The sequence below is a fragment of the Globicephala melas genome, chromosome 19 (genome assembly GCF_963455315.2).
Source record: "Globicephala melas chromosome 19, mGloMel1.2, whole genome shotgun sequence".
NCBI classification, from domain to species: Eukaryota; Metazoa; Chordata; class Mammalia; order Artiodactyla; family Delphinidae; genus Globicephala; species Globicephala melas.
The window spans coordinates 12,162,004-12,186,202 of NC_083332.1; the positions used below are offsets into that span (position 1 = coordinate 12,162,004).

The 24,199-nt window shown below is 53.8% G+C and overlaps 2 protein-coding genes across 6 annotated transcripts; one reads left to right on the plus strand and one right to left on the minus strand.

Moving 5' to 3' along the window:
- Positions 1-318: 318 nt before the first annotated feature.
- Positions 319-7,239, plus strand: ACTMAP (actin maturation protease). Of its 5 annotated transcripts, none has more exons than XM_060289039.1 (7): positions 319-1,358; positions 3,492-3,544; positions 3,941-4,009; positions 4,532-4,656; positions 5,023-5,152; positions 5,247-5,317; positions 6,121-7,239. In XM_060289039.1, the coding sequence occupies exons 1-7, from the start codon at positions 1,050-1,052 to the stop codon at positions 6,456-6,458; spliced, it is 1,095 nt and encodes a 364-aa protein (XP_060145022.1). In that variant the 5' UTR covers positions 319-1,049; the 3' UTR covers positions 6,459-7,239. The 5 variants fall into 5 exon arrangements, with proteins under 5 accessions (XP_060145022.1, XP_060145023.1, XP_030730068.1 ...); XM_060289040.1 differs by having other exon boundaries at positions 3,492-3,530; XM_030874208.2 differs by lacking the exon at positions 3,492-3,544.
- A 494-nt stretch (positions 7,240-7,733) lies between these two features.
- On the minus strand, positions 7,734-24,189 carry ITPKC (inositol-trisphosphate 3-kinase C). The gene is made up of 7 exons (XM_030874188.3): positions 22,884-24,189; positions 18,571-18,670; positions 16,035-16,248; positions 14,583-14,787; positions 12,314-12,415; positions 11,259-11,330; positions 7,734-9,342 (listed from the first exon to the last, which is right to left on the minus strand). The coding sequence occupies exons 1-7, from the start codon at positions 24,042-24,044 to the stop codon at positions 9,139-9,141; spliced, it is 2,058 nt and encodes a 685-aa protein (XP_030730048.1). The 5' UTR covers positions 24,045-24,189; the 3' UTR covers positions 7,734-9,138.
- Between the last annotated feature and the right edge of the window lie 10 nt (positions 24,190-24,199).

Consider the following 24,199-nt stretch of genomic DNA (forward strand, 5'->3'; position numbering starts at 1 on the left):
TTCTACAAGCCAATCCCTGCGCGGAAACCTGGTAGCTTGGCCAATCAGAATCCTGGGTCAAGATTTTGCCAATCAAAACGACACTTGGGTTCCCGCCTCGGCAGGAAAACTCCGCCCACCGCCTGCAAGCCCTCCTCCTTTTGCGGCACACGGGGCTACGGACCAATCAGTGAAGGCCGCGCCCCCTCTCGCGCTTCTTGCCAATCGGAACGCGGTTCTTGCGGCCGTCTCTTCGGAGGCCTTTCTTTGGAAGCCCCACCTCTCCCCAGCCGCTACGCGTTCTCTGTCACGTGATTGTTAAAGGGGCGGACACGAGTTGCGAGTTTTACCTCCGGGTTTGGGAGCGGTTGTGCGCTGCGGCCGCCATTTTGCTGGAAGGGGAGGCGCGTCTTACTTCCCGACTCCGTACCCTATCCCAGCGGCATCGCGGCTCCCCACGACCTCCGATCTATGAGCCTTCCCCTACCCACAAGACTCTTCCTGTTGCGCTCTGATTTCAGGACTTTCTCCACAACTAGGCTGTTTTCCCTGCCCAGGTGTCCTTTTGACCTCTTGACCTCTGACTCAAAGGTCAGCTCTAAGGTTCCAAACTCGGGTCTGGGATGCGAAGGGGCGATGTATTCTAAATTCCCCAAGTCTTTAGCACTGGGGCCGTAAATCCGACGCTTTTGGTGCCTCGTCCCAGGTCAGCGCTTTCATGTCCTGAAATTGAACACCAGGTTTCCAAATCTAGCCAGGGATAAGAAGTTAACTCCTACTGTCACTCCTTGAGCCCTGCATCCCAACTTATACCGCAAATCTGGTTGTACATTAAAGGACCCCGTTAACCCTCAGATTCCTTGTGGTTTAAGTCAGCCTCAATCCCAGCTCCCAAGGTTCCAGATTTTAGCCCTGGTGTTTTCAGTCCCACTGCTTAGGCCCCCAAATCTGGAACTCAGTTCTAAAACCTTCAAAATCTCCATCCCTGCGACCAGCACCTTTTGGAGGATCCTTCCCTCTCGCATTCTCCATCTTCCAACCCAAGTCACAGACCCCAAAATGATTTCTCCATGCTCTCCTTCTTTAGAGCCACCAATTCCTGCTCCTCAAACCCCTGCATCCCAGGCCCCCATAATTCCACCTCCTCCCCTACCCCCAAACCTCCCGGAATTAGCTTTTCCACCCTCTCCCTCAAGTCTCCAGACCCCTATTCCCCCACCACCCCCACTGCCGCCTCCACCCACTACCACCAGGTTTTCTCCCCCTCACGTCTTCGGCTTGGAGAAGAGCCAGCTCCTGAAGGAGGCCTTGGAGAGGACCGGCCCAGTCCCCAGGAGCAGAGAGGACGTGAAGAGGCTCCTGAAGCTGCACAAGAGCCGGTAGGGTCCCCATGCCCCTTCCCACCCACCCACCCAGGGTCTCACCCAACCACCTGTCCCCAGATCACTGCTGCCATCTCCTCTTGGGGTTTCCCATTTCCTCAAGGTCAAACAGTCTGACTGCCTCAGCCCCCTTCCTTAGACCCCTTCAGTGGTGGTGTGTCTTCAGCAGTGAGGAAAGGGGCCCTCACAAGAGCACGTCGTCCAGTGGGAGAGACAGATACCTCCCTCCACCAGTGACAGCCCAGAGTGGTCAGAGCCGTGAGGAGGGAGCCCAGAGGGAGTGCCCGACCGAGGCTGGTGGGTCAGTGGGGCCTGCCTGAAGGAGGGGATCCCTGAGTGCTGTGGAGCAAGTTATGCCAGGGCACGTGATGAGGAGAGTAAACAGCTTGTGCCCAGGCCCAGAGTGACATGAAAAGATGTTCTTTTCAAGGACCTGCAAATATTTATTGGGACAGAGGAGGTGGCACATGTGGGGTTTCCCAGGTGGGCAGGAGCAGACCACACAGGGCATGGGGGGGCAGGCGTGTGAAGGAAGGTGGACTGTCCTGAGGGCGCTGGGGAGCTGTGGAATGGATCTGTGCCCTTCCAGGGAGGGAGAGAGACTGCCTTCGAGGAGTAGAGTGGTGAGATTGGAGTCTTGGGGCCCAGGAGGAAGCTGGAGCACCAGGAGATCAGGCAGGAGGGGAGGGGGCTAGACTTGGGCCGGGGCTGAAGGGAAGAGAGACAAGTGACCTGCCCAGACTCACCGAAGAAACTTCCAGCTCTCTAGACAAGTTTATAATCTGCACTAAACGCCCCAACCATAGTGAGGCAAATTTTTTGTTTTTTGTTTTGGCTGTGCTGCACAGCTTGCAGGATCTTAATTCCCTGACCAGAGATCGAACCTGTGCCCCTTGCAATGGAAGTGCAGAGTCCTAACCACTGGACCGCTGGGGAATTCCCCCATAATGAGGCAAATTTAATGCAAGTAACAACTACCTGTTGTATGCCAGGTGCTGTTCTAAGTGTTTTTACTTATTAATTTAACCTCAGCAATTCCATGAGACAGGAACTGTTTTTATTTTAATTGAAGTATAATCGATTTACAATGTCATGTTAGTTTCAGGTGTACAGCACAGTGATTCAGATATATATATATGTAAAAACATACATATATACATCTGTATATATTCTTTTTCAGATTCTTTTCCCTCATAGGTTATTACAAAATATTGACTATATAGTTCCCTGTGCTGTACAGTAGATCCTTGTTGTCCAGTAGGTCTTATTTTGTAGACAGTAGTGTGCACCTGTTAACTCCAGACTCCTAATTTATCCCTCCCCCTGCAAGATAGGAACTATTATTATCCCATTTTTCTACATGAGGAAACTGAGGCTCATAGAGGTGAAGTCACTTAGCCACGGTGCTTAGGAAAGGAAGGGCATGGCACTGGGGCTCCCTGCTTTGAACCACTGTGCGGATAATCATCTCCTTTCATCAGGACGGTGCCCCCCTCAACCTTACTCTTTCACTGGCTTTGGGATAGAAATATAAGTGCATTGCCCGGCACCTCCTGAGCCCTGGTGGGGGAGAGGGGGGAGGGGCTGGGATCACCAAAATATTCTGAGTGGCCTCCCCAAGAATGGGGCTGGTGAAGCCTGTGAGGAGTCTATCAAGGTGATCTCTTAGGCCTGGAGCAATTGTTACCTGGTTTTGCTCAAGGCTGAGTGGAAGGGATTCCCACCTTATCTAACTGCCTGAAAAACAGGTTTGAGAGGGGAAAAACATTCAGAGTTTGGGTATTGATAAAATAAAATTCATATTTTATGGCAAGACAAGAGAATTTTAAACATGAAATTTTTCTTTGCCCACTGGGACCTCCTCCCTCCCATTTAGCGTGTATTGTGCGTTTGCATTAACCAGACCTCCTTAGGGGATAACATTTCTTCTTGATCTCATCAAGGGTCACAACTCCTTAGGAGACGGCTTTCCTTCTTAACTTTGTTAAGGGATCGCAATGACCCATGACCCATAACTTGCTTTGTACTTGTAGATCTGGATTGAGTAAACTGTCAATAATATGTCATTTGACATATAACCAACCCTTTGTCTCAAAAAACCATATATAACTGTGTTTTGATCTCTCACAGGCGGAACAGTCCTCAGAGCATTCTGAGAGCCTCTCCCAGGTTATAATCCTCAGGTTGGCTCGAATAAAATTTTCTTTCTTTCTTAGATTGACTATCGACTAATTTTTTCATCCATGGTGTAGAGACACCCCTTCTAATAATTTAATCCCTCTGGCTCCTAGTTGCAAAGCTTTTGCACATCTGCTCTTTGCCCCTTCAGTAACTGAGAGGAAGAGCAGGGAGCAGCAGGCAGAAGGATGATTCCCACTGAGCAGAAGAGGCTGGGGAGGGGAGGAGTCTCAACAGGGATGAAGGAAGTCGGACCCAGCCAAGAGCGGCCCTCGGGCCTCAGGACAGCTGAGCCCATGCTCCTCCCCTTCACCATCCCTGACACCCCACTCCCAGCCAGCCCTCGATGGGGGGACCCTAGGAGCTGGTTGCCGCGTGACCTGAATGCGACTGTCATTCAGTTTCAGAAGTGACCTGCAGTGGATCCTCTTCTGTGCTGACCTGCCCTCCCTCATCCAAGAAGGCCCTCAGTACGTGCCCTAATCCGGGACCCCAACCCCTTGGCCGGCCGTGAGTTCTGAGCCTCTGCCCTCGCCAGGCTTTGTGAGGATTGACCCAGGAGTGTGGGAAGAGTGGGTTCACGCCAGGCAGCCTGGGGAGAAGGAGGCGGCCGAGGAGGGGAGGGAGAGGGGGAACCTACCAGGTGAGGGTCCTGGGTGCACGCGCAGTAAACAGTTGGAACGAATAAGCAAGTGAACAAACGAACCTGGTCCATTATCTCTGACTCCACCTTGGCACCTGCTCCTCCTAGAAGCCCAGGTGACATCTCTCGCTACCCTCCCACCCACACCCCCAGCCCTCCAGCCCTGGTTCAGGCTTTGGCCAGCCTCTGTCCCAGGAGGGGGAGTCAGGTCTCCCTACTTGGCCTGGGGGAGGAGAAGGGAGTTCCCCCAGGGCGGCAAACCTGTTCCCCACACTCCAGTTTCCAGGTGAGAGGGGGCCCAGGAAAGACACGAGTTAGGGGTTGGGGGGCTGGGCCTGTGTCTCCCCAGGTGCGGGCTGGTGGCCTTGTGGATGGCAGGCACTCTCCTGGCACCCCTCAGCAGCACCCCCCTGGAGAGACTGGTGCAGGTGGCCATGGAGAGAGGTTACACGGCCCAGGGGGAGATGTTCTCAGGTAGGTTGGGTGTGGAAGGGATTCAAGCCAGGTGTTCTGCAGGAGGGGACTGGAGAGCTTGGCTAGGACACACCAGGCACATAAGGGAGCTTTGTTCCATTCTTTGGGCCCTTGTCCCCCCACAGTAGAGCAGAGTGTCACAGGGTGGACTCTGGAGCCAGGCCACCTGGGGTTTCCATCCCAGCTCTGCCATTTTCTACTGTGTGGCCATGGACAAGCAGCTGACCCTCTCTGTCCCTCATTTTCTGCATTTGTTCAAAGAGGTGATGGTCAAGGCGAAAGTTATAGGCGTTGATTCCCGAAAGCCTTTGGCATGGTGCCAGGCACACAGCGATCGCTCTTTCTGTGTCTGCTCTGTCCCTGCAGTGACTGACATGGGCAGGCTGGCCCAAGAGGCACTGGGCTGCCAGGCAGAGGTGCTCTATGGCGGCCTGGGTGGTCCCAACAGAGACCACGTCCTGCAGCACCTTGTCACCGGACATCCCCTGCTTATCCCGTATCCCAGGGCCAGGAAGGGAGCAGCAGGGCAGGGGTGGAGACGGGTGGGTCCCACAGCCACACCACAGCTTTGGCCTTAACCCCAGTGCCAGCTATGACGAGGACTTCAACCACGAGCCGTGTCAGAGGAAGGGCCACAAGGCCCACTGGGCAGTGAGTGCAGGTGGGTCCCCCCTCCCATGCCCTGTGCCCTCACCCTGGATCTCCCCAGCCCCGTCTCCCCTCCTCACATTCTTACCCTCGCACTGGCACCTCCCCACTACCCAAGGCAGGAACCAGGATTGGGCCATCCCTGTCCCTACAGGGTACTTAGCAGGGACCTGGCCAGCAACAGGTACTTCAGTGTCCGCCAATCAGGGTTTTCCACAAACAGAAACTCAGAGCGCAGACAAGGATCAGACAGTCTGGGCTGCAGACTTGGTCCAGCCACTTCCAGGCTCTGTGACTCTGGGCCTTCATTGCCCTATATCTGGAGATCAAGGCAAAAGTAGCACCCACATCTTAGGCAGAGGACGTAACTCTTTGAATGGTGCCTGGTATGTTACATGTCTCGGTAAGTGTTAGCTACAGTCAGCATCCTCGTCTTTGCACCTGCCTGAGAGGCCAGAGTTGCACGTCAGGTGGCCTGGACGGAGGCTCCCTTGTGTGCGTGCCTCTCTGAGCAGTGCTCTTCCGGACAGCTGGTGACAACTAGTTGACGATGTTTGCACTGTTCAGTGCCGCCTCGGCACCTCCCTGTGCTGACAGGCTGTTGGAGGCCGGACTTAAAATGCCTGCAGCTCTAGAGCCCAACACCATGGGTCTAAATCCCGGCCCAGCTGTCTGCCTGCTGGCCCGTGCTGACCTCTCTGTGACAGTGTGGGGATGGAGGTAGCACCTACCCTGGAGGGCTGTAGTGGGACTCAGGGAGCCCCCGCCCCTCGTCAGGGCTCAGCTCCCACTCACAGCCTCCCTCTCTCCTCCCAGGAGTCCTGCTGGGTGTGCAGGGTATGCCCAGCCTCGGCTACGAGGAGGACCCTGAGCTGCCAGGCCTGTTCCACCCAGCACCCGGCACGCCCCGCCAGCCACCATCCCTGCCAGAGGAAGGCTCCCCAGGAGCCGTCTACCTTCTCGCCAAGCAGGGCAAGAGTTGGCACTACCAGCTGTGGGACTACGACCAAGTCCGGGACAGCAACCTGCAGCTGACGGACTTCTCGCCCTCTCGGGCCGCCGACGGCCGTGAGTACGTGGTGCCCGTCGGTGGGGTGCGGGCCGGCCTCTGCGGCCAGGCCCTGCTCCTCCGACCACAGGACTCCGGCCACTAGCCTGCTGCAGCCCCGAGCCGGGGTGACGGGGCGCAGCCACAGCTCAGCTGTGTCACCATTCACAGAGTGCCCCATCTTCTCCTCTGTACGACAGCCTGGGGGCTTGGGCTGGATCTCTGAGGACCTCCAACCAGAGATCTTTCATGCAGGGTCCCCCCCCGACTCCATCCAGTCCCAATCCTGGGCCTCAGCTCCCCCAAGCCCGTCCCCCAGTATTGAGCACCTACTCTGGGCTGGGGTTATAGCCAGGAGCCCCACAGACAAGCTCCTTCTCTGCAAGGGAGAGACCGGCAACCGCTCAGACCCCAGGGCTTGTCCACCCCACCTCGGTGTTGCAGCCACCCGTTTCTGGCTGCTGCCCGCCGTCTCTCTGGACCCCTTGCTGCTTCCCAGCGTCTGTCCATGTGGAGCCAGGGAAGCCTTTTAAAACGCAAACCAGGGACTTCCCTGGCGGTCCAGTGTTTAGGACTCCACGCTTCCACTGCAGGGGGTACAGTTCGATCCCTGGTCGGGGGAACTTGAGACCCTGCATGCCACGCAGCGCAGCGCGGCATACTTCTTGCAGGGCAGGGACTAAACTCACTCCGCCCCAGGTCACCTCCCTTACCCCAGGCTGTTCTTCCTCACGCTTTCTGCCACCAGCCAGGCATAGTGGCCTCTCCGGTGCCTAGGTGTCCTGTCTCCCCCACCCCCCAGCCCTGTGCCACAGACAATTCTGGAACTGCTCTACCCTGGCTCCTTGTCACTTCCTCTGGGAAGACTCCCTCTGGCTGAGCACCTCCTCCACCTATGTGTTCTGATTTAAAAACAAAAGCCAAAGCCTCTAAGACTAGTTATTTGTGGCAACCCCTTTACCCCGTTAACTCATCAAATCCTCCAACCCTGTAAGGAAGGTACTAGATCCTCCCTGTTGACAGACGGAGAGACTGAGGCCTGAAGAAGTGCAGTCACTGGCCTAAGGTCACATGGCTGGCAGGCGGCAGGGCCGGGATTCAAACCGGCAGATGGGGGAGGGGGGACGGGGAACGAGAGAGAGCATTTAAGGAATACCTATTGCATCCATTCCGAAAGGGGAGGAACAGATCTGTCTTGGTCACTGCTGTGTCCCCCATGCCCAACAAAGGGTTTTATTAGAAACTACAGTGTAGTGTTTCTTACCCACCCCAGCCCTGACACCCTGGGTGGCACTATATCTGGTGCACTGTCCTGGGAGCCCTGGAGGACAGGGCTTGGAGTTGTCTTGGTCACTCCTGTGTCCCCTGCACACAGCCAGGCACAAGAGTAGCAACTCGGTGAAGCGGATGAATGAACCCGCCCACTCTGAGCCTGCCTCTACACCGGACCATCACTATCCCATCACCCCACCCAGCGCTACTGCTCCAATTACGAGCTTTGAGCCCACAGACCCCAGATGCAAAAGACAAAGGTGACTGTAAATGTGCTGTTTATTGGGGTGTCGTCATGGGAAGGCAGTGAAGCAGTTTTGCCTCCTGTTCCCCAGCGCTGCCCCCTCTTAACAACTACCTCTCATATAAATAAGTATAAAGATGGTCAGTAGAAAAGGAGCACACGTCAGCCGGAAGACCACGTTAGAGCTTTGGCTAAGGGAGAGGGGGGGCACCTGTCCTCCCCAAGCCCAGCCTTGTAGGCCAGGAACCCAAAGTTAGGAGCAGGAGGAGGACAGAGGGGCACCACCCACACCTCAGAGTGCTGGGGTCTTTGGTTTGGACCAGGCTGCAGGCCCACCTACCCTGCACCACAGGCCCAAGCGGGGCCTCTTCACAGCAGAGGCCAGGGATGGGGGCCCTCCCGAGGAAGGCAGCTGGTTCCCAAGCCTGCTTTTCCCTTTTCCTTCTGAATGCCCTTCCTGCTGCCACAGTCCGCTAGGAGGGAGGAGACAGAAAAGGGTAAAGGGCAGAAGGAGGACGTCCTGAGGCTGAGGCCTGAGGAACAAGGTTGTGCTGGTCACAGTGCTGGCATGGGACATGGCTGTGGTTTCAGCCTGCAGGGGGGTCAGCAGAGTTCTCCCAGGAGCAGGGCAGGAGCCCATGGGGCCAAGGGCGGGTAGGACAGGGTGAACTGGGCCCTGCCCAGCGGTGGCAGCTCTCAAGCCAGTCCCAGGGTGCCACACCCTCAAAGCCTCTGTCAGCACTTGGAGGGACCCCAGATGATGAGACTGGGCTATAACTCCCCCGGGCAGGCCAACCAAGGGCTGCTACATTTGCTCACAAATGAGGTCTGGTTCTCGGGCCTGCGAGGGGCCAGCTCGTAGAGGGAGGGGCTGACGAGGAGGCCGAGGTTACAGTCATCCATGTGGTGACAGGCCTGAGGTCACGCTCGTGCCCTGCAGTACATGCACTGTGTTCTCTCAGGGCGTGTGGTTTAGTTGTGGCCTCTGCAGCCCCTCAGAAGCCTTCCTGGCTGGTCAGGGGACCCAGTCTGGTTCTGACTCACCGCAGGACCCAGCCAGGCACGCACCTCTCGGGCTCTTAACAACCTCCCCGCCCCCGAGGGTGCGGTGCCACCTGATCGCCAAGGCCCTCTGCATCTTCTGCACTGGTCCTGCGTGGTGTGCAGTGCAACTTTTCCCATCCCTGGGCTTCAGGCCCCCATGCATCTCGGGGCCCCTCCGGCCACATGGGCACCATCCAATAAATAAACGTGATGGTGAGCAAGCAGGTCAGCTATGGGCCAGGCCCTGGAGGAGGTGAATCACGTTGTCCAGGCCCCAGAGGTAGCCGTCCTCGCGGTTGCCCTCGGCCCAGGGCAGCCGGTGGCTGAGCGTCTGGTGGTCAGGCAGGGCCACTGTCTTGCCAAAGTCGATCATCCAGACCTTGGCCAGGCCGGTGTGGTCATGCACAAAGAGGAGGGAGCTGCCTACCACCTGCAGAGGGAGAGGCAGGAGGTTAGAGGGAGGGGCAGGCACTGGCCAAGGCCCCGGCCCCACAGACTGCTGGGCAGGGTGGCTGACGGCATGAACTTTGGAGCCAGGCCGCCTGGGTTCAAACCCTAGCTCTGCCACTTACGGCTGTGTGGCCTTGGGCAGGGGACTTAACTTCTCCTTATCTCTGTGTCCTCATGTACAAAGTGGGAATAACGGAATAAGAGTACCATTTACCTCAAAGGTTGCTGTGCATATTATATGTGTGAATTAATCCACAGAAAGCTCTTAGAAGAGTTGCCCGTATAAACAAACCAAAACAGTGTTAACTGTTATCCTTTGTCAAGCTGGGGTACAAGCTCAAATGCCCGCAGGATGCTGAAGCCGTCAGAGGGGTCTGGCGGGGACTGAGGGAGTGGATAATGCCTCCCCGCGGGAAGGGGCAGCAACCACTCAGCCCCAGCGGACTGCTGCTGGTGACGCCAGGCAAGTGGCTTCCTTTGTCCAGCTCAGTTTCCTCATCTGTAGAATGGGGGTGATGGTAACTGCCCCACCTCCTGGGGTCACTGCAGCATTCCACGTTCCACAGCTCACAAGCTGCCTCGTGGAGCTGGCCACACAGCCGTCCAGAGACACTGGGTTGTTTTTTCTTTTTTAGTTAGAAATACATTCCTTCCCTTCATCTAACGCCAGGTTTGCAAGCCTCTCCCTTTTTCTAGTCGGGTTTCAGACACCAGTGCTCCCAGAGAACCCGGATGACTGGGCAGGCGAGCAGGCGGCTGTCGGAAGAGGCAGACGCTGCCCAGCTCTGGATGGCTGTTGGCATGTGGCGAGCGGCCCAGGGTTACCGTGTCTCTCGTGGTGCCAAGGGAAACTGGAAATCCCGATTTTGGTGTGAACTCTACATCTTTATCAGTTTTCAATGTTGGCAACTAATTTTTTTAAATGTTTAGTCACCGGGCAGGTGAAACCAAACCTGAGGACATAAGAGGTGGGGTCCCCAGGCCTCTTCTTTGTGACTTGCGTGTAAAGCTCAAAGGCAGTAACAAGGGTGATGAGGGTGATGTTTGGTGATAACAAGCGTGACCATAAAAGCTGGCACATACTGCAGGGTTCTTATGGGCTGGGCTTTAACTATATTAACCCACTTAACCTTCGTTACACCCAGGCGGCAGGTGCTACCGTTACCCTGTCCTACAGGTCAGGAGACAGGCCTGCGGAGCTGCTGCCCAGGCTCAGGTGGCTGGGATTCGAACACAGGCTGGCCTGACGCCCAGATCGGTGCTCTTTCAGAAGTCAGTGATATCAGGAAAAAGAGGAGAGAGGGGCTTGAGCGGGGAGGTGGAAGAACTTGGAGATAGACACAGTGACGTCACCACAGACTTTCTGAGACAGCCTCAGAGAGATGAATGTTTCCAAAGAGACACAGGCTGCGGAACGGAGAGAGAGGAAAGGGGAGTGGGGACAGCCACCAGAGGAGGAAGGCAGGTAACAAGAACTGTAAATAATCACGGGTATAAAATAACCACAAGAGCCAGGAGTCGAGAGCCCCTCTGTGCTCCTCACGGCGCTCTGCATTTGCTCATCTCCCACCTCAGCAGCTCTGTAAGGAAGGTACTATTGTTCCTCCCCACGGCAGGAGGAAACTGAGGCCTGAGAGGGTAGGTCATATGCCCAGGGTCACGCGGCAGAGCCAGCCTCATCCCAAGGCCACCTGGCTGGGGTCCATGCTCCTAACTGTCCCACCTCCCTGCAATCCCTCGTGCTGCCTACCCTAAAGAAGCAAACCCCAAAACTCGGGGCTTCCTTTTATAGCTTTGGCCTGTGACCCTGTTGGTGGTTTCTGCCGAGTACCACCTGGACCCCGACACTCCCCCTCACACAGGGCCCTCTGTTCCCACGGCGGCCGGGGCTCGCACCTCGTGGGTCTTGAAGAAGGGGGAGTTCTCCAGAGCTTCACGGAGTTCCTCTAGGCGTGCCACGTACTTTTTCTGTGCATGAGAGGGAGGATTTCTTGGTTAGCTTATGGACTTTGTGGGTCCTTACCCACCTTGAGATCTGACCTCATCCCATACCCCCAAAGGAGTAGGCATATCCCAGCCAGAATGGGGTAAAGGGGGCCATGGGGAAATGGGAGGTGGGGGGGGCAGGGGTTGGATGCATCAGGGTGGCACAGACAAGACTGTGGTTGGGGACTTCCCTGGTGGTGCAGTGGTTAAGAATCCGCCTGCCAATGCAGGCGACACGGGTTCGAGCCCTGGTCCGGGAAGATCCCACATGCCACGGAGCAACTAAGCCCGTGCACCACAACTACTGAGCCTGTGAGCCACAACTACTGAGCCCATGTGCCACAACTACTGAAGCCCACGTTCCTAGAGCCTGTGCTCCACCACAAGTGAAGCCACCGCAATGAGAAGCCCGCACACCGCAACAGAGTAGCCCCTGCTCGCTGCAACTAGAGAAAGCCCATGTGCAGCAACGGAGAGCCAATGCGTCCAAAAATAAATAAATGAACACAATAAATAAAAATTAAAAAAAAAAAAAGAGTGTGGTTGGTAGATTACATGAATACCCACAATTCCTAGCAGCTCCTCCCACCAAGAGGTGGAGTCTTTCCCTTGTAATCTAGTCTTGGTCTTATGACTTGCTTTGGCCAATAGAACATGGCGAGAATGATGGTGGCCATTCTGAGCCTAGCCACCGATAGGCTTTGCTTTTTCACTTGTTTTCTTGGCCCGCTGCTTCCACCGTGAGAACAAGCCCAGGCTGGTCTGCTGGATTGAGCCAGGAGCCGAGACAGTAAGGCAGCCACCAGACATGAGAGCAGGGCCCTCCCATCAGCTGGCGTGATGGTGAGCAATGCCAGCCAGTGTCAGCCAACCTCGGCCCAAGGCAAGAGACTGTTGACGTGGGAGGAACAATGATGGTGGTGGTCCTAAGCTGCTAAATTTGGGGGCATATGTGTCCCGCTCACCAGGATTGCGCGGTTCCCATCCACAAAGTCCTCCAACATCTTTGTCACCTCCTCCAGTTTCCGCATCTTCTTGAAGTTAGTGTTGCAGGTCCCATCGGCTTTCTACAGGATGAGGGGTGTCATACCTTTTCCTTCTCACGCCCAACACCAAGCGGCCTCAGGCACTTCCAGGGGCCACCTACCCACCTCCAGGCTCACTTGCTGTTCAGGGGAAGCTAGCCCACCTGCCTAGCCCCAAGTCATACTCCTGAGCAACCAGTCCTTCAAGTCTAACCTTGAACCCCCTGGTTGAGCCAATCTAGCCAGGTGGGCTTTGGAGCTGGGTGGATCTGGCTTTGAATCATGGCTCTGCTAATTCCTAGCTAGGTGGCATTAAGCAAGTCACTTCACCTGCCTCAGCCTTGAGTTCCTCATCTGGAAAATGAGAATTGTGTTAGTATCTACCTCCTAAAGCTGGTATAAGGAGGAGGAGAGATTGAGTGTGTAGGATACACTGCACAGTGCCTGGCACATAGTAAGTAAGCACTCAGTAGAAGGGACTAATGTTATTTTTTGTCTGCGAGGGGCACAGAGAGCCCCCTGAGTCATTCTGCCATGCTGTGCCAGGTGCCCTGTGGGCAATGGTAACATGGAGGTAACAGCACAGGTAACAGCACAGATGAGGGATGCAAATACTGAATAAGATCATCACAAAGGGAGATAAGAATAATGGAGTATAGGGAGTTATAAGGAGGTAAAGACCCTGAACTAGTCGGATGGAACTCAAAGAGGGCTTCCCAGAGGAAGTGAAATTTGGAAGGAGTCAGGAAAATGACTAGGAGTCAGTCAACCAGGGGAACAGGGGAAAAGTACTCCTGGCACAGGAAACAGCACGTGCAGAGGGCCTGTGGCAGGAGAGAACAGGACCCTTTCAAAGAAATGAAAGTGCTTCACTGTGCCATCTATAGGGGACTGTGGCACATCCACAAAGAGCTATTATAGAAGGAATAGGAAGGAAGGGAGGGAGGGAGGGAGGAAGAGGATCTCCTATCTCTCTACGAAATGATATGGGAAACTCTCCAGGACTATGCCACCTTTTGTAAAAACGAAAAAGGGAGGAGGGACTTCCCCCGTGGTCCAGTGGCTAAGACTCCACACTCCCAATGCAGGGGGCCCGGATTCAATCCCTGGTCAGGGAACTAGACCCCACATGCCACAACTAGGAGTTCACATGCCGCAACTAAAAAGATCCTGCATACTGCAACTAAGACCCAGCACAGCCAAATAAATAAATTAAAAAATGGGAGGAAAAGGTAGTATATACAACTGCATTTGTTTGTATATACAGGAAGAAATATAAGAAACTGATAAAGTGGTTCCCCACGAGGAGGGGGTGGTAGAGGGACAGAATGGGAAGGACGGCAACAGGGTTGGGAGAGAGATTTCTCCTATATACCCTTTTATAATATTATTTTGACTTTCGAGCTGTGTGAATAGCTATTCAAACGATTAGATTTAATTTACAAAAAAAAGAAAGAAAGGGGCTACCCTAGTGGCACAGTGGTTAAGAATCCGCCTGCCAATGCAGGGTACATGGGTTCAAGCCCTGGTCCGGGAAGATCCCACATGCTGCAGAGCAACTAAGCCCGTGCGCCACAACTACTGAGCCTGTGCTCTAGAGCCCATAAGCCACAACTACTGAGCCTGTGTTCTAGAGCCCATGCTCCGCAACAAGAGAAACCACTGTAATGAGAATCCCGCATACCGCAACGAAAAGTAGCCCCCGCTCTCCGCAACTAGAGAAAGCCCGCGCACAGCAACGAAGACCCAATACAGCCAAAAATAAATAAATAAAATAAACAGCTTTTGAAAAAAGAAATAAAGAAGAAAAGAGAACATTTTTCTCCATAAGGAGGAAAAAGCCCCTCCAGCTGCCGTGTTGGATGATGGATCAGAGAAGGTGAGACCAGCATCTGGGAGGCCAGGGAAGCTGAGTCAGGAGAAGATGTGGCTGGACTAGGACAGGGTCTTGGTCTTGGGGAGGGGAAAGAAGATGGAATCAAGAGACCTTCAGACAGATGGGTGAACAAAACTTGGTCTGTGATAGACACAGGGGTAAGAGGGAAGCAGGAACCCTCCTAGTGCATCTTTCCATCCTCTGCAGTCTCCTGCTCTCTCGCCAGATCTTGCTTCTTTCCTGCTTTCTCTGACACCCTGGTTCCTTGGGAAGCCCTGCCTCAGATCTAGCTCTTAGCCCTCTACAAACAGGCTAGCAGCTCCTGGCCCTCACCTTGATGCCCTCGATCCGGAAACCCAGGGTGGAGGTCGAGCTCACGGTCTCCCTCCACTGCATGTAGCGGGGCTTGGTGACTGCACCCTGGGCATGTTCCTCGGGGGTGGGGGCCCCAGGGTCCACAGCCACCATCTTCTCATACATGTCCTTCCGGGGCCGGGGCCGTTCTCGCGCCTTCACCAGCTCCTCCTCCAGGTAGGTCCTGGGACACAGAGGATATAACAAGGGAAATTACGAAGAACAAAGCTGGAGGACTTACACTCTCTGATATCAAGGCATGTTACAAAACTACAGTGTGGCACAAGAATAGACAAATAGATCAATGGACCAGAACAGAGTCCACAAACAGACACACACGTACGTTCACCCAATTTATGAAAAAGAAGGCACCACAATTCAGTGGGGAAAGGGCAGTCTTTTCAATAAATGGTGCTAGGTCAATAGGATATCCATATGGCGGTGGGGAGAGGGGAATGAACCTCGATCCCTGCCTCAGACCATATACAAAAATTAAATCTAGGTGGATTGCAGATCTAAATGTGATAATTAAAACAAAGCTTGTAGAAGAAAACATAGGAGAAGATCTTTGTGACCTTACAGTAGGCAGATTTCTTAAACACAAAGCTACTAACCATAATGAAAAAAATTGACAACCTGTACTAAATTAAAAGTCCTTCTCGGGACTTCCTTGGTGGTGCAGTGGTTAAGAATCTGCCTGCCGGTGCAGGGGACACGGGTTCAATCCCTGGTCCAGGAGGATCCCACATGCCGTGGAGCAACTAATCCCGTGCACCACAGCTACTGAGCCTGCGCTCTAGAGCCTGCGAGCCACAACTACTGAAGCCCGCATACCTAGAGCCCGTGCTCCGCAGCAAAAGAAGCCACTGCAAGGAGAGGTCCGTGCACTGCAACCGCAACAAAGAGTAGCCCCAGCTCGCTGCAACTAGAGAAAGCCCACGTGCAGCAACAAAGACCCAACGCAGCCAAAACTAACTAAATAATTAATTAAAAAAAAAAACTTCTGTTTATCAAAAGACGTTAAGAGAGTGAAATGGGAGAGTTGGAGTGTGTGTGTGTGTGTGTGTGTGTGTGTGTGTGTGTATCTCCAGCAAAGGACTTGTATCCAGAATATATAAAGAATTATACATCTTTATAATAAAAAGAAAAAGAGAGACCAGTAGAAAAATGGGCACTTTTCAAAAGAGGATATCCAAATGGCCAATCAATGCTCAAGTTGTTTGGTCATCAGAGAAATCGAAATTAAAACCATAACTATTCACCAGAATAGTTAAAAGTAATAAAACAGGTAATACAAAGTGTTGATGAGAAGATAGAACAGAACTCTCATACACGGATGGCAGGAAAGGATGCTGAAGACTGGCTTGGCGCTATCTTCAAAAATGTCCCCCTGACCCTTCACCTCTGCCCCATGGCTGCCCCTGAACCTACCTGCTGCCCATCTTGCAGTCCATGATGGAGGGGTTCTCAAAGTCTGCCAGGAGATCTTCCATCTGGTTGAAGGCCTGGCCATCCTGCTGCACCATGCCATAGTAGGCTGGCACGAAAGGTCGCAGGGGGTCGCGCATCAGCTGCTCCAGGCTGCGCTGCTCATACTGACAGAAACGCTTTAGAATCCAACCATCCTCTCCTGCCTGGAAGTTCCCTATGAGCAGCAGTCAATGAGAGGGTCAAAAACTGAATGAGCAAGGGCTTCCCTGGTGGCGCAGTGGTTGAGAGTCCGCCTGCCGATGCAGGGAACGCGGGTTCATGCCCCGGTCCGGGAGGATCCCACGTGCCACCGAGCAGCTGGGCCCGTGAGCTATGGACGCTGGGCCTGCACGTCTGGAGCCTGTGCTCCACAATGGGAGAGGCCACAACAGTGAGAGGCCCGCGTACCACAAAAAAAAAAAAATAATACTGAATGAGCAAGAGAATTCCCCCACCTCCTGTAGGTATCAGGTCCTGCCCACCATCATCTTGCCTGACCCTTCCGCAATACCTTCTCTCCCTACCAGCAATTCCCAAATCTTGGCCAGAGGTGGTGAAAGAAGGACCTAGTTCTGCATTTTGTTTAAACAGAGGCCTGTTCACAGCACACTGTGTCCTCATTTGTTTTGTAATTTTGGATTATGAGCTCTTGATCAGCAATGGGAATTTTTGTGAGATCTGAGTCAAGAGCATGACTCTCCCAAGCAGATCTGCATTTGCTTCTGCCTGGAGTCCCAGAGTGCTAACAATCAGGGCCTTGTTAATTTACAAATCTGGCATTTTGTGGGCCATGCAGATAAAGTAGATCAGAATTACAAATTCTTATTGAGGCAGATAGTATTTTCAGATTATATTTTCCAAAGATGGCTGCAACAGTAGCTCATGTCCCACATGCTCTTCTAGAATTTTGCCACTCCCATCAAGAAGTGGAATCTAATTCTTTTCCTCTTGAATCTGAGAGGGCTTATGGCAGAAGCAACACTGTGACTTCAGATCTAAGTCATAAAAGGGGATGCAGCTTCCACTTTGTTGGCAGAGACACTTGCCTTTCAAGTCCTGAGCTACCATGTAAGAAATCTGATTATTCTGAGGCTACCATACTGTGAGGAAGCCCAAGCAGCTACACATAGAAGTCACATATAGGCTTTCCAGCCGGCAGCCCCAACTGAGAACCAGCCAACAACCAGCATCAACTAACAGGTGTGTGAATGAATGAACCTCCAAAGGTCTCCAGCTTGCAGCCTTCGAGTTGTTCTAGCTGAATTCCCAGACATCACGGCGCAGCAACAAGTCAGCCCTGCCATGCTCTGTCTGAATTCCTGACCCAAAACTTATGAGTGTAATCAAATGGTTGTTTTATTCCACTAAGTTGTTTGTTTGTTTTTTTAAACCACCACTAAGTTTTGAGTTTTTCATTTTTGGTATTTTTTAAACTCAGCGATAGTAACTAGGATACATACAGATGGCAGGCCTGTGTTTACAGTTTTAGGGGGGCCTTGCCTTTCTCTGACTCAGTTCTAAGGATGAACAGGCAGATAAGTTCCCTTCCTGCCTCCCTTTGCTGGTGGGTACAGTTGGTCTAGTCCAGCCCACAGCCTGTTTTTGTAAAAAAAAGCTTACTGGAACACAGACACACTCACAAATTTATATATTAACTATGGTGGCTTTTGTGCTGCAACAACGGAGTTGAGTAGTTTATAGCTATTATCTAGCCCTTTACCAAAAATGCTAGATTCTAGGCCTTGTGCTATTATGTGCTAAAGAGATTGTGCTAGGTCCTGGGGAAAAAACATTATAGTTGTTGTTTATTGGCGGCCTACTCTGCTCTGGCCACAGGGTGAGGACAGGGACTGGTAATTGCCATTTATGAGGGGTCTGTCTCTCAATCTCAATATACATTGCGGTACGCGGGCCTCTCCCTGTTGTGGCCTCTCTCGTTGCGGAACACAGGCTCTGGACGCGCAGGCTCAGCGGTCATGGCTCACGGGCCCAGCCGCTCCGCGGCATGTGGGATCTTCCCGGAACGGGGCACGAACCCGTGTCCCCTGCATCGGCAGGCGGACTCTCAACCACTGCACCACCAGGGAAGCCCTCAATATACATTTTGATTTTAACCCTTTAGTTTACCCTGCAAGGGAGGGACGATTATCTCACACTACAGATGAGGACACTGAGCCCCAGTGAGGGAGAGTAATTTACCCAGGGTTGTCCACAAATAGAGAGCAGAACTCGGATTTGAGCCCAGGCCCATCTGTCCCCATGGTCGAAGATTTGCCCCCTGCCACCGGGATAACAGGAAACAGCCCTCCATCCTGATGTATGAATGGCCCAGCCCGGGCCTAAGCACTTTCCATAAAAGCCCCATGAGCTGGAGACTGTCACCAAGCCCATTTTACAGATGGGGGAACTAAAGTACAAACGGCAGCTCCTTCCCCACCCAGGCGTCTCTGCCCAGCCCTGCCTGTCCCCCACCCGCCCTTCTCCCCCCCGCGCTCACCGGAGTGTCCAGACAGCTGGACCCAAGGGTAGTGTTTTCGGAAGGAGACCATGAAGGGCGAATACTTCAGCACTGTCTTCAGCTTCTTCCACGGTTTGTTCTGTGTGGGGCAGAAAGGGTGGGGTCAGGGCTAAGGCCGGGGATGGAGGGGGATGGCGCTGCTGCCATGAGAGGGAACCAAGGTGGACCGGGGGTCCTTAGGGGGGCTTCCTGGGATCCCTGGGCCCAAGCTGGTTGCGGTGAGCAAAGCTCACTGACTTGTGCAATCACAAACTCCCCAGGGGCCTCAGCAAAGGCAGAGAAGAGTCTCTGTCCATTTGTCTCGGTGTCATCACTTTGTATCTGTGTCTCTCTGTCCTTCTTGAAGGAGCAGAGATAGGCTAGGTTGTGTTGCAGTCACCAGCAACTCCCAAATCGTCCCCCAACATATATACATCAAGAAGGTGGTTCCAGGGAAAATGATAAAGGCAGGAGTTGATGAATGGAGGCCGAACCACAGAGAGAGACAGAAACAGAGACAGATGACAAAGTGATGACAAAGACAGACAGGGACAAAGATGGAGACTGCAGCAGTCATGACAGCTGCTTACCAAATAGCTCCAGCCTGTCCCCCTACCAGGGATATCCCCGCCCTCTTGAACTCAGCTTTGGCCAATGAAATGTGAGCAGAAGTGTCACTTTTGGGTGGAAGCCTTAAAGCCAACGAGTGACTCTCCATGTACTTTTCCCTAGTGTAGAAAGGGGTGGGGGACTGTAGGAAGACAAACAGAGGCTGAGAGAAGACAACATGGAGCAGGGCCGCCTCAGCCACCACTGACCCACAGTCAGTGTGCAGTAGGAACGAAAATAATCCTTTGTTGGGAATTCCCTAGTGGTCCAGTGGTTAGGACTCCGTGCTTTCACTGCCAAGTGCCTCGGTTCAATCCCTCGTTGGGGAACTAAGATCCTGCAAGCCTCGGGGCCAAAAAGAAAAAGAAATCCTTTGTTGTTCCAGGTCACTGAGTTTGGGGTCTGTCTGTCACTATAGCAAACCCTGACCTCTTCCAACTGACACAGAGATAGGCACAGAGTTACTAGAAGAGAAAGAAATATAGAAAGACAGAATGGAAGACACAAAGTAATGACAGAGAAAGAAAAAGAAACATAGATGCAGAGAAAGACAGAGAGAGAGCAACAAAAAACCAGAGAAGCAAACAGAAAACAAGGATTTAGTTGTATCATGTGGACTCAAGCAAGAGCTTCTTGAGACCTGGTTACTGCCTGATTCATTGCATTTGCATATGCACGCACACGCACGTGTGCACACGCGCACACACATGAAGATCTTCTCTGCTCCAAGCACACAGCCGGCCCTTAGCAAGGATTGGGAGAATGAGTCCTCTCCAGAGAAAAAAGCTATGTGGCTCATCTCCCCCCACCCCGGGGTCAAGGCCATGTTCTCTCCTATCCCCCAGAGCCCAGCTACCTAGCAGACATCTAATGGATGGTGGGAAGGTCAAACACAGGCAGGGGTTGGACTGAAGGATTCAGGAAGGGCTATTCCCTCCCCTGTCCAGCTGCCAGCCGTGAAGAGGAGGTGATGAATAAAGGTTCCTGTTTACTAAGCACCTGGAACATTCCAGGCACAATGACAAAGGCTCAGTGTGCCATAACCTACTTAATCCTAAAAACACAACCCCAGGAAGACTGCTGACTGTGTTACAGAGGCGGAAACAGAGACTCAGACGGGTGAAGTCACCTGCCTAAATCACACAGCATAGTGCTGGGGTTCTACCTCTGGTCTGACTCCACTGCCCTGGGCTTATCCATTACAGCCCTGCTAGATTACAAGTCTTGAGGGCAGGGACTGGGGTTGTCATGGTTACAACTGTGTCCCCAGCCATGGCCTGACACACAATAGGTGCTCCAAAAATGTAGCTTGGGTTGAAGGAGGTTGATTAAATGTCTTTTTTTTTTTTTTTTTTTTTATCATAAGCAGGTTCAGTATCTTCTCTTTTTTCTTAGATCTGATGGTTAATCTGGGCTTTCTCAGATGGCTTCATCATGGCCTCAGCTCACATCTCCTCCTCCTCCAAGAAGCCCTCTCTGATACCCCAGGTCTGGCCAGTCACCTTCTCTAGATTCCCACAACCCTCTGGGCTTCCCCCATCCCAGCCCTGAGCACTCTGAGCTGTCACTGCCTGGTGACGGGTCTGTCTCCTCCACCGGCCTGGGAGCTCCATGCGGGCAGTGTCTGGGTCACTACTGTGTTCCCAGCAAAGCCAACATGGGGCCAAACACAAATTAGGGACCCTGGGACTGTCTGTTGTCTGATTAGGAGGACAGGATGGATGTGAGAAGGAAGGAAGGTGGGGGAGGGGGGAGAAAGTAGCTGGGCCTTTAAGGTCAGATGGGATTTCAAAATGAAGCAAGAAGGAAGCGAGGGGTATTCTGGGTGGTGGGAACAGCTTGAGCAATGAGCGGAGGCAGGATGGCTGCAACATGTTCAGGGAACAGTGTGTACTTCGGCTCCCTTGCAGCAGCAGAAGGGATCAGGACGGGAAAAGGGAAGCTGAACGTAGAAAGGAGCCTGGAGACAGGAAGCTGTGAACACAGGACTGAACTCCTGATCGCTATCAGGCAGGCCCTGGGGAGCCATGGAAGACTCTGGAGCCAGGAACATTGAAAAGTTAGTCAGAGCTGGGTTTTGGAGGCAGATTCTAGGGGATGAGGAAACACTGGAGACAGGGAGGCCTGGGAGGAAGGAAAGTTAGGGACAGATCCACAAAGTGCAGGGGTGGAAATGACTGGGTTTTCAACTAAGCCAGCACTGAGTTAGAATCCAAGCTCCGACCAGATGTGGCCAACTCTAAGCAAGTGACCTCACTTCTCTAGGCCTTAGTTTCCCCTCTGTAAAATGCAGATAATAATAATCCCAATCTTATAGTGCTTTTATAAGGATTCAAAGAGTTAACACGCATACAGCACTTGGAAAAGTGCCTGGTATTCAGTAAGGGTTTGAATCTCAGCTCTGTGCCTTCCAAGGTCTGTGACCTTGGATGAGTCTCTGTGCCTCAGTTTCTTCGTCTATGAAAATGGGGATCATAGTATCTACCTCATAGGGCTGCTGTGAAGATTAAGATGAGTTAATATAAGCAAAGAGCTTAGCACAGGGAATTCCCCGGAGGTCCAGTGGTTAGGACTCTGTGCTCCCAATGCAGGGGGCGTGGGTTCGATCCCTGGTCAGGGAGCTAAGATCCTGCATGCCTCGGAGTGTGGCCGAAAAAATTAAAATAAAAAAGAAAGCTTAGCACAGGGCTGGGCATGAGCGAGTGATAGCTGCTATTTTTGTTTCTTCATTCACTCCAGCTCAGCTGCTCTGAGATGCCAAGGAGATGAGGGAGTAGGCAGAGGGAACAGCAATGGCAGAGAGCCCCAGAGGGTCAGCGCCTTGGCTCCGGCACAGGCAGGCTGGGGCAGGTCTACCTCTTATATCTGTGGCCACATGTGTGAGCACGTTCCTAAAGGGAAGCATGTGGGGTGAGGGGGACTCAGGGCAGATTCCAGCCAGGGGCCCCAGGACAATGGGAGGACCCAGCAGGCAGACCCACCAGAGGCTCTCACACCTGCCTATGCGCTGACCCTCCCTCCCTGAACCTGCCCTGACGGCCTTCCTGATTCCCCAGAGAACCGCACCCAAGCTGTGGATGAGGGTGGAGGATGTAAACAAGAGTGTGCAGGAGCACCCTGGGGAGCTGGGGGGCAATGCAATGGGGAAATGGGAGAGTCCCTGGCCCGGCTGGGGGTCCCTTAGCATTTTGGCTTCACACAGCTCTTTGAGAATCTGATAAAAGCTGGGAGCTCACTCCCTACAAAAGTGAATGAGCTAAGGGGTGGTGAAGGCTGATGACCCTTTAAGGTAGCTACAGGCCCCAGACTTAGAAAAGTCGGTAGCAAGTCCACCCTTCCTGTCTGCCTGAACTAGTGTTCTTAGAGTTTGGGGTCACAGACTGTGATCCAACAGAAGTCACAGACCCTTGCTGCAAAAACATGTGTATACACACAATTTCAGGGATTCCTGGGTACCATGAAGTTGGCCAGCAGCCATCCATTTTAGACCCCAGGACTGGAGGCAGTGGGTGAGGGGAAATGAAGAGAATTAGCAAGAGGCTGCCTGGAGGGGGTTAGTAACCCTGCTGTCGGATGGAAGAGGTGCCTGGAGATGAAATTGCTGGTGGAGTTCTAAAGAACTTCTCAAAGGAAAGGCGGGGGCGGAAGCGGGGGATACGGGATCTGTGGGGATGTGGCTCAAGGGCAGGATGGGTCCCACTCACCCCAGACCTGTCCTCGGGGTCGCTGGAACCTCCACCCCCGGCCACCACGTCATCCTCAGACTCGTCGAAAGAGGAGGCAGAGGAGAAGCCTCCACTGCCCCCTTCAATCTGGGAGGGGGGTCCCACTGGCTGAGCCTCAGGCTCGGGGGTTTCAGGAGTGATGATGAGGCGGGGCACAGGGGTCAGGGGGCAACACTCCTGGTGAGAGTACAGATGAGTCACCAACTCCCCGTGTTCTGGTTCCTCTAACGAACCATCTTGGTTGGGCTCCCCCAAAAGGCAGTCTGTCCCAGGCTCTGTCTGGGGTCCATGAGTATCTTGTGTCTGGGGTCCATCAGTGCCAGGCTGTGGCCAGAAGCCATCAGTATCTTGTTGTGCTGGGAAACCATCGATGTCAAGCTGTTTCCAGGTTGTTTCCGTATCCTGTTGTATCTGGGAGCCATCAATGTGCTGCTCTATCCAGGGGTCTTTGGTATCCGGTTGTGTCCTGGAGCCATCAGTGTACAATTCTTTCCGAGAGCCATCAGCATTTGGCTCTGTTGAGAGAGAGGCCCCTTCTGGCTGAGTCCGGATGCTGGACCTGTTCTGGTGGGTCCAGAGGTTATCAGCCCTGGGCTTGGCCCTCTCTGGCTGCGTCTGTGACCCATGTATTTCTAGCTCTGCCCAGGGCCCATCAACCCCTTGCTGTGCCCAGAGATTAGCCCTCTCTGGCTGACACTGGAGGTCAGACCTGTGTGGATCAGTCCAAAAGCCATCTGTCCTAGTCTCCGTCCAGTCACCGGCTGTCTCCAGTTCTGACCAGTGGCTGCTCCTTTCTGGATGTGTCCGGAGGATGGACCTGCCTGGCTCCGTCTTTTGGCTGGGCCGCTCCGTCCCCGCCCCGGAGCCAGCTGCTTCAGGCTCAGCCTGTCCGTCGGTCCCCGACTCAGGCCCGAGGCCGGCCCTCTCGGGCTCGGTGTGGAGGTTGGACTCCTCGGTCCGGGCCCGGGGCCCGCCCCTCTCCGGCCGCCCCGCCGGGCCCCCTGCGCCGGGCCCAGGTCGTTGCTGCCCCGGCTGCCGCCGCCGCCCCCCTCGCGTCGCCGCCAGTCCCATGCGGGCTGTCCCCGGCAGCGCCCCAGCCTCCGCCTCGCTCAGGTTTCCCCGGCACGGGCAGCGCCTCATGCCCGCTCCCTAGGTTCGGGATTCGACCGGGCCCAGCCCCTCCTACCCCTTTAAATCCCGCGAGGGGTGTGGCTGGGGAGCCCCGACTCGCGGGTTCCGGCCCGCGGAGCTCCAGCCAGCCCAGCCAAGCAGGGGTTAACCGATACTTTCCCCCA